This window comes from Mytilus edulis, chromosome 1 (assembly GCF_963676685.1).
Source record: "Mytilus edulis chromosome 1, xbMytEdul2.2, whole genome shotgun sequence".
Taxonomy (NCBI): Eukaryota; Metazoa; Mollusca; class Bivalvia; order Mytilida; family Mytilidae; genus Mytilus; species Mytilus edulis.
Genome location: NC_092344.1, coordinates 45,003,614 through 45,013,900, shown reverse-complemented (window position 1 = coordinate 45,013,900; position 10,287 = coordinate 45,003,614). Strand labels below are relative to the sequence as shown.

Sequence of the window (10,287 nt, the reverse complement as noted above, 5' to 3'; positions counted from 1 at the left end):
GATATATATGGATTCAAAGCTGAAGTCAGTTCGTGCTGGACACAAAGGAGCCGTCACGAAGCTACTGGTGAAATTCGACGAGTTAAAGTCAAAAACAGACACAGAAGTTGACGAAGTGAAAGCCCTTGATGATGCCGTCACGCAGAAACAGAAAACATTGATTGACCTGAATAACAGACTTTTGGAACAGACATCGGAGGAAAATCTGGAGCAGGAAATCACCGACTCAGATGAGTATATGTACGAACTTGATTGTAAAACTAGACAAATTCGGAAATTTATTAAGTCCTTAGAAACACATACTATAATTTTGCATGATACTGTTGGTCCTTTAACGAGCAGACTTAACCAAGACGCATATAATTTCACACCCGAAGCTAGAGTTGATATGAACAGATGTGAAATAGATTCTATGAACCATCAGTATTCAATTAACACCCCTGCAGTGCATACCCGTCTGTCAGAGAATGTCATGTTTCAAGTCCCGTCAGAAAGTAGTATAACACAAACGATGAAAAGGGACTTATATGTAGACAATATTCTGTCAAACGTTGAGACTAATGACGAAGCCATTACATATTTCAAGGATGCGAGAAATGTCATGTCAAGGGGAGGATTCAATTTGCGATCTTGGAGCTCAAACTGCAGTGATTTAACTGAAATTGCAAAAAACGAAAATTTAGCCGAAAAGAACATAACGGTGAAAATTCTAGGAATGATATGGAACACTGAAAAAGATACAATTTCTTTTCATAAAGTCAATGTAACAGATATTAAGGAACCAAACATTACGAAACGTGAAATACTGAGTCAATCATCTCGAATCTACGATCCTATGGGATTACTTTCGCCAGTGTCCGTTAGGGCCAAAATCTTAATGCAAGACCTCTGGAAAGACAAACTTTAGTGGAATGAGCCACTACCGTTAAACGTACAACAACAACTGTGTATCAAACGTTCCTCTCGACAAGCTCTACATTTTATACATAAAGCTCAAAAATGTCTGACCGTCTCTTCAAAAGTATTCAAGACCTTCCATGTCAGGTCATAATGAAATTTGACCTTGACCTTCACAGCATACTATGACCTTGACCTAGTGATATTTGAAAGGTTAAATTGTCCTAAGTTGAATAGTGGTAGTCCTATGTCTCTACGACTTCCGGTTCTCAAGTTTGGTATTGAATCATATATTTGATGATTAATTGTGACCTTCATGGACTTTGGAATTGTCCCAATTGTTTTTCTACAATGTCGTCCTTTAACTACAGATCATTTATCATCTAACAGATTTGAGTTATCTATTGTCGTTTAAGAGATAATGCAGTTTGAAATTTTGCGAGCGGAGGCATGTATTTCAACAACAACAGCTTACCACTTAAAATGTTTTAGAAATTGAAGAAGTTAACATAGTTATATGTTTGACCAAATACCAAAAAACATTCCATGGAAAAAAACACAAAAAAAAATAAATCTGAAATTTTCAAGTTTTGCATTGACTTTGTAAGTTTCATAACTTCTAATTATATAGTTGATATTGCATCATTTTTGGCACTTTGTCATATGGGGTCATCTGATATATCAAATTGAAGGTATTAATAAACTCTACTAAAAAATTAAAATTTTAAACCCCTTTTTCATCCCAGGGGGAAGGTTGCGGTAATTTAGTGCAAAAATTCCAATTTCTCGGATGGTAGGGTTGTCGCATATCAAATGAAAGAACATAAAGCGTACATTTCAAATTTCAAATTGACGTCTCCCAAAAATTGGTTGGATGGGGTCATTGAGTGCAAAAAATAAATTTTCTTTTAAGATTGGGTTGTTGTATATTAAAATGAAAGGTCATGTGTGTACTCGTTGGAAGTACTTGATAAATTGCATGCATATATTGCATGCATATATTGGTGATTTTGAATCTGTTCAAAGTTTTGATTTTTCTACCCTATATACCACTTTGCCTCATATTCTTATTAAGAAAAAATTCACATCCCTAATTAACTGGGCATTTAAAAAGTCGGAATGCGAGTACATATGTTCAAACTCTTTTAGATCATTTTTTAGTAGCAATAAACAAAAGAACTATGTCAATTGGACATGCTTTGATACTATTTATGCACTTGAATTTTTACTTGATAACATTTTTGTTCGTTTTGGAGATTCCGTATATCGTCAAGTTATTGGAATTCCAATGGGGACTAACTGTGCACCACTTATTGCGGACCTGTTTTTGTATTGTTATGAGTTACAATTTATGACTAAAATTAGCAAAGACCCATCAAAACAACATTTGATACAAAAATTTAACAATACTTTTAGATATTTGGATGATATATTGGCTCTAAATAATGACGACTTCAGTATGTATACTATAGAAATTTATCCTGTAGAACTTACTTTAAATAAAGCTAATGATAACAATGACCACTGCCCTTTCCTCGATCTTGATATCTATATCATAAACGGGAAGCTTAATACAAAAATTTATGATAAAAGAGATGATTTTTCATTTCCTATTGTTAATTATCCATTTTTAGATGGTGACGTTCCCTTGTCACCATCTTATGGTGTTTATATATCTCAACTTGTACGATTCGCTCGTGTATGTAACAATGTATTAGATTTTAGCGAGAGAAATTTATGTATTACTGAAAAATTATTACACCAGGGTTTTCGATATCACAAACTGGTCAAAACATTTACTAAATTTTATCACCGGTATAAGGAAATAATTCGTAAATATAACTCAACATGCAGACATCTTATACGTTCAGGTATTTCACATCCAAAATTTTATGGAAATATTCTTTATAAAGCACAAAAATGTCAGTATTCTCCTCAGAAACTAACAAAACCTTTAAATAGACTTATTAAAAGGGGATATAGTTACGATACTGTTGTCAGGTCATTAAAGATTGCATATTTTGGCTTTAACATTGATTCACTGATAGGGTCTTTGCATCGGAACTAAACACATTTATTTTTAAAAAAAACAGTTGTTGGCATGACACGGGTTATGTTCTTCTCATATATTTTATGATAGTATGATACTAAACCCCTAACGGGAGGGATTGTACCTGATATTCATATGATGAAGACATAATCTTTCAATCAGTTTAATTGAGGTCTGGAGCTGGCATGTCAGTTAACTGCTAGTAGTCTGTTGTTATTTATGTATTATTGTCATTTTATTTGTTTTCTTTTGTTACATCTTTTGACATCAGACTCGGACTTCTCTTGAACTGAATTTTAATGTGCGTATTGTTATTCTTTTACTTTTCTACATTGGCTAGAGGTATAGGGGGAGGGTTGAGATCTCATAAACATGTTTAACCCCGCCGCAATTTTGCGCCTGTCCCAAGTCAGGAGCCTCTGGCCTTTGTTAGTCTTGTATGATTTTAAATTTTAGTTTCTTGTGTATAATTCGGAGTTTAGTATGACGTCCATTATCACTGTACTATTATGCATATTTTAGGGGCCAGCTGAAGGACACCTACGGGTGCGGGAATTCTCGCTACATTGAAGACCCATTGGTTGCCTTCGGCTGTTGTTTGCTCTATGGTCGGGTGGTTGTCGCTTTGACATATTCACCATTTCCTTTCTCAATTTTACATTTGAAATATCAAATTCCTGACCTCCAAAAATTAGTTGGATGGGGTTTTTAAGTGCAAAAATCAAACTTTCTAGAACATGGTGTTGCCGCATATCAAATGAAAGATCATCAAGTCTATGCTACATATATCATACTTCCGATCTCGAAAATGTAGGCGGATGAGGTCCTTAAGTGTAAAAAGCGAAAAGTTTCAGAAGGTATGCGTGTCGTATATCAAACGACAGGTCGTACAAAGTACAATACGAAAACATTACTTTTACAGGAAAGACCTTTCAATTGTTTTACAAACAATTGAGATACTAGTTTAATGTTTCTCTTTTTTTTTCTTTTTTTTTTTATTCTACACCGCATTTACGTATGAAAATTGTATTGTTACATTTATACCGAGAAAATCTACAGTATTGATTTACACATAACAATAGGAAAAAAATTAACCAAATCAATACCTGGTGACGTCAAACTTGTTAGGCTAACACCTTGTCCGACTCTGTCAATGCCACCTCTATATCCACCTTTACCATTTCCACCACTTAATGATAACTGCGATTTAGACATGATTCTCATACGTCGCCTTAATTTGCGTGAACGATGAGATCCCCTACGGAAACCAGGTGAAACAATTCCATGGGGTGGCCTTAAACTCAGGGAAGCATGAGAACCACTTAGGAATTCAGAAGAATCAACGTCATGGGCTGTGAAATATAAAATACCATAGTCAATGTATATGCGTTAATTTCAACTGCTTCATTACCTATAGAAAATTGTCAACTGAAATGTATTTCTTTAAGACACACACTCTTAGCTCTCATTTAAAAAAAGAAACATCAACAGTGCAAATTTTAGTGCACCAGATAGATATAGAAAGATGTGGCATGAGTGACAATGAGACAACTCTCTATCCAAATAACAATTTATAAAAGTAAACCATTATAGGTCAAGGTACGGCCTCAACACGGAAGATGCACATTTTATCAAATAATTACTGTTATCTAATGCACACGAATGGAAAACATTTGGAAATAAAAACCTAATACAAAATTTAAACAGCTGATATAAGGGGCATTAAGTATAACCAAAACGGATTAAGAACCCCGAAAAAAGGAGATACATTCCTGTGAAATTATATATAACTTATTTTTATAAGTTCATTTTGCCCTTTGGTGTTATTTGACGCATAATCACGTTTAAATACACGACAAAGAAAGTACAGAATCCACAATACGTACCCTTTCAGAGCAAGTGCTTTATTGTGAGCATCTTAAACTTTTGCTGTTTAAAACACGTGTATACAATTTATCAAGTGACGAGAATAAACATAACACTAGAAACCAATGTCTACAATGACCCAGATTTAATAAAAAGAAAGGTTTTTTATGTGTTATTAGTTCTATTTCTTCTTTCTCAATTTATATTACGAAAATTAACTGTCATGAAATTTACTGATTATCTGTTTGCCAGTACAACTGCGCTGTTTCTAAATTACAATGTCATCTTTAAAGAAAGCTAATGTGTATATATAAGGAACCACAACAGAAAACAATAATTATCCTTATAACTAGTACTGATGCTAAAAAAATATACTTCATATACACACTTCATTATCATTCTATGCATGGAAGATTCCTGGTAGAAATTAGCGAAACAGTAGTATACTCTATTAATTAACTACACTGTTATTGGACTTAATATGATGAAAACTGCCAATACAATATAAGGTGTCAACTCGGCCAATACAGAATAACTCGGCCAATATAGATTTTTTTCTGTATTGGCCTAGTTCTGATCCGGCCAATACAGGATTTCGGAACGTCTCTATTTTTTATCGAAAGTCACAATAAACACAAACTGAAAGTAAACGGTTGTTTGGAAGACGCAGTTTTCATTTTCTCACCATAAACATGCTGAAACTTTGAGTTTCAGTTTGGATCAGTTTGGCATATATTTCAGGCTTAAGACGGTCACATTCATTTAAATAGCATTTTGAAAGCAGACGATGGAATTATTTCAGGTTTGGGGAACGAGTAGATGATCACAAAGTTCATTTCTTGACGACCTCATAATTTCACGTTGGTACAAAATCATATGTCGATTAACTGTTTACTTTCGCTTCTCATGTTTTGTTAACTGTCATTTATTTTTAATCCCGAACCAGGGATATGCATTCTGTGATTGTGCAAATCTTCGTTCTTTGGTAATTTGGATAATGGATATTTGTTTCATTTTCAACTCCTACATGTTTTTAAAAAAATATATTCAATTTGTTTCTTCATAAGACATGCAATGGTAGTACCTTTCAAATTACTATTTATGTGTTGCGACTTAATTTAAGTTGTAATGCTTTATAGAGACTGAAAAGGGAAGAAAAATTCATCAGATGAGAAAATGCTGAAGACACCTGGAATCATTAGATATTGCATCTTATAAAAAGAAACTGAGACTTCAAGGTAAAAATATTTATCTCTTGTGATATAGAATTAAAAATAAAATATTGTAACACTGTAGATAATTAATAAAGATACTATAACGTGTATTTCTGTATTGGCCTTGTTATTGGTCCTCGGCCAGCTGTATTTGCCTTCGGCTTTGCCACAGGCCAATACAGCAATCCTCCGACCAATAACAAGGCAAATACAGAAATACTTACGTAATAATATCATAATATTAAATCTTATTCAATGAGCAGAAAATGTCCTCATTTACTATTGGTCTTTGCTATACGTGCATTTCTTTGTCTTTTTTAATTCTTTAATTTGTTTTTTCGAAAGTTAGCTGTCGTAATATTCCCTGATTATCTACTCACTGTGGCTTGATTGTCTGAGCTCAGGTGCAGTTACTACCATAGATGTAAAGGGTGTGACAAACTGGTACTTAAAAAAACATTTTTGTCACTTTATGTTTATTATGCACCAAGTATGTATGTATCGTGAAAAGATAAAGATTATGACACTACTCTTGAAGTAGTGTAGGTATTTTCAAATATAACTACAAGTCAATGATACGATATAAAAAAAAATGAATTGTAAATCAATGTTATTGTGTTTAACACAATTTAGAATCAAAATCCTTTATATGTTATCATGGTAATTGTGTACTTTTGTATTGTAATTTAGTCCTGGTATCTATGATGAGTTTATTTACTTGTATCATACTACTAACGCACGCTTTTCCAATATTTATTTTATTTACTTTCAAGTTTTCTTGGTATATGTCATTAGAAATACAATACTGTATAACCTATCAACTGGTGACACTTTCATGTTTTTTTTGGTAAGATATATTGTTTTGTTTGTTTGAATATTTACGTCAGATGTGTTGGATGTTTAATATGTATGTTTACACAGTTTGTGCTTTATCCTAATGATTTCAACGTTAACTAGTTATGTCTGGGTTGCTCATCATATTTTGTACAAGAACTTCTTAAGAAAAATATAAGAAGTTAGCAACATCCTTTAACTTTACTTTTCGCTATATCGATGATGTTCTCTCACTAAATAATTCAAAATTTGGTGACTATATTGAACGCATCTATCCCATCGAACTAGATATAAAGGATACATCAGATACAGCTAAGTCTGCCTCTTTTCTTAACTAACATCTAGTAATTGTGTTGGTATGTCTTTAGTTTTCTATGTTGTGTCTTGTGTACAATATTTGTCTGTTTATATTTTTCTTTTTTAGCCATGGCGTTGTCAGTTTATTTTCGAACTTTTAGTATGACTGTCCCTTTAGTATCTTTCCTCCCTCTTGTCTATATACCGGAACTATAAACTGTTAAACAGGTGAGAGGTTTGGCTATATATAAAAAGCAGTTTAAACCACATTGTTCTTCGGAAACATCTGTACAAAGACAAGAATATGTCATTCATTTCCTTTTGTTCCTAATGTTGGAAAAGTCGAGCGTTGATGTTGTCAGATTTTACAGTCTGATTTCTTTGAATTTACCTTGAAATTCTGTTTTTTTGTCAGTTACTGTTCATAGAAATACATTTAAATTAAAGAATGTCAAACATGATTGGAACATACCTTTGTTGCCAAAGAGATAATCTTAGATTTAATTTTGTCTTTCGTAGCGGTCGTTATATCATTCTCGATGTCTATGAGCAACTGTTTTATTGTTAGATATGCCCATATTTTTTCTGTTATTTTTGCTATATCAGTATCAGTGGTAACTGCTTTCAGGTCTGGAACTGGTGTCGGTTTCCATATCAGATCCATAAATCCATTATTCCAACCGTTCACACGAGGTACGATGTAAGAACCGTTAGATCTTATTTTTCCAGCAACTATCAACTCCGATCCTTCAAAGTATGATGGATAACGGGTCTGTGTGAGTGTGTTCATGTCAATGTCACCAACATAATTAAAAGATACATTTTTCAAAAGAGCGGTTGAAATTTCGGCATATAATCCCTTAATCTGCAAAGAGGCATCCGAATCTTCATATATTCGTCGTGCGAATCCTCTATTCTGTACAGAAATCTGTTTAAGAAAGTCGAAATCAAGATTATTTCCAAAACCTAAGCTAACAATTGGAAGTCTAGCCTCATTGGCAATTCTTACATTTTGTAAAATTGAGGCAGGTCGTGTTTCTCCGGTAGTTGACTGTCCATCAGTTAAAAACATTAAGATAGTTGACTTCTGCGTATCAAGGTATTTGTTCAAAAATGTTATGCCGTCTTTTACTGCTTTGTTCATGTTGTTATCTGCAATAATAAATAACATTGAGAACAATACTCTTATTTTACTATCTTGTCATACATAGGCAAATACAAATTAGAGATAAAGATATCTTTTCATTTGAAATCTTAGCTCTTTGTGGTCTTATTCAAATGCAATGAGTTTGTACTCAATTCTAGAGTGAAGGACACAATGCTATATTTAGTTTGTAGTTTATAATTAAAAAGACATTTATAAAAACATTATCGGTACAGTGTTGTCTTTTCTTTCAATTGGAAAGCCTTCCTATTTTCCTTTGAAGATAAAGTTTACAAATATCAGTTTTATATGTTACCAAACACTTATAGATTTGACTTATAATCTTGACAAAACAATTAGAAGCTGTTAAAAACAAAGCGTGCAGATACTACCTATGGTATATTCAAGAACTCTTCAAACCTAGCTATACGAGGAGACATGGGATCAGTAAAGACTAAACAAAATACTGGTGTTTTTAGACTGTATTTTAAAGTTACAAATTTAGATGGAAATATGCTCATTAAAAAGATACACGAATCGAGTAAATCAAAACAGCGCTCGTGGCATTCCCGTGTACCGAAATTCATTCCAAAAAGGGACTTAAGGTGGTACCTAACACTACAGGGAGATAACTCTGTAAAATCAGCAGATCTTTTTAATGACGTTGTGTTCATAAGGGAATGTTAAGCTTCTCAATGATCAAAATGAGTGTTTGTCAAACTGCTATATAACCAGTGTAATTTTTCTGATTAAACGGTTGGTTCAAATTTTTTTAAATTCTTATATTTTTGTCAAAGGGTCTAAGTAAATACTTTGTCAAAATTTTAAGAAAATTAAACGAGCCAAATTAATTTTATTTAAAGTGTCAGGTACCACCTTTAGTTGTTTGATAAACGCTAAAAATATGACAACCCGACACAAACATTAGTATTGTAAAGGACAAGTTAAACACTATAGATGCTGAAATATGGCTTTGCGATGTTTATAACGATAGAAACTGTGAAAATGGTAATAAACTAAAGACGTTTAGACAGTAAAAAAGTTATATTAAACTAAGCAGTTATGTGAAATCCGTCAAGTTAAGTGATTACCGTGGAACTTAATCAAACTTTCGTTGTGGCTCCTTACCATACGCCATTGCAACAAGACGTTACACCAAGCCAGTTACACCTTTAAATGAACGAATTTGTCAGTTTTGTGATGGAAATTTATTATTTATTAGCATATATCAAGTCAAAAAATGTTGAACTAAGAAGTAATAATAGTAATTATGTTGTATTTTTAAATAATTTAAAAAAAAACTTAATTGTGTATGCATTTAATGAGCATGAGGTAAAAGTGTCCCATATGTATTTTTCGGAAGGAAACTTATATATGTTTATGCTGATTTTATCTGATGTATAATATATTATGTATTATGTTAGATTGTGACACTGAATAAACTTTCAAAATAAAGTTATTCTATAAATCGACAGAACTTTCAGACCATTCAGAGTTATAGAATAAATTCATTTGATACATGCAGCATCTTGAGTTGTAAAATAAAATGATTTTTTATATACATAGAACTTTCTGATCATTCAGATTTATAAAATAAATTTATTGTATACGTGCATAAAACTTTCTGACTTTTAGAGTTTTAAAATACATATATACACAGAACTTCCAGACTATCCAGAGTTATAAAATAGGGTTATTATATACACGCAAAGAACTTACTGACTATGTCCAGAGTTAAAAATATTTTTTATCTGGACATTTTAAGCACTGATAGTGTCGCTTATGGTTAAAAAAGCAATGCTTCCTATTATCCGTCTATCTGTCCAAGAACAGCAACGTCTTTGATGTTTTCTATAATTTTTCTTATATATCTCACACGTTTTTAATGTTGATTTTTTGTGACACTCATATACGTTCGATTTCACAATTTTCTAGCTTGGGGCGAATAATTCCGTTGCAAGCGATGTGGAATTTAATCTACTCTC

The 10,287-nt window shown here is 32.6% G+C and overlaps 1 protein-coding gene across 1 annotated transcript; it reads right to left on the bottom strand.

Annotated features, from left to right (window-relative positions):
* Nucleotides 1-1,080: 1,080 nt before the first annotated feature.
* Nucleotides 1,081-9,440, bottom strand: LOC139518086 (inter-alpha-trypsin inhibitor heavy chain H3-like). Its single transcript, XM_071309786.1, has 5 exons — nt 9,431-9,440; nt 7,631-8,310; nt 6,408-6,474; nt 4,054-4,299; nt 1,081-1,262 (listed from the first exon to the last, which is right to left on the bottom strand). Exons 1-5 carry the CDS (start codon nt 9,438-9,440, stop codon nt 1,081-1,083), a joined length of 1,185 nt encoding a protein of 394 aa, XP_071165887.1.
* Between the last annotated feature and the right edge of the window lie 847 nt (nt 9,441-10,287).

Bases quoted from the DNA above. Each gene is read 5' to 3' on its own strand.
- LOC139518086 (XM_071309786.1), bottom strand. The intron at 6,475-7,630 runs GTATGTTCCAAT...TGTTTTTTTAAG, and splicing joins TTATCTCTTTGGCAACAAAG to TACCAGTTTGTCACACCCTT. The intron at 4,300-6,407 runs GTGAGTAGATAA...TATATTTCACAG, and splicing joins GCTCAGACAATCAAGCCACA to CCCATGACGTTGATTCTTCT.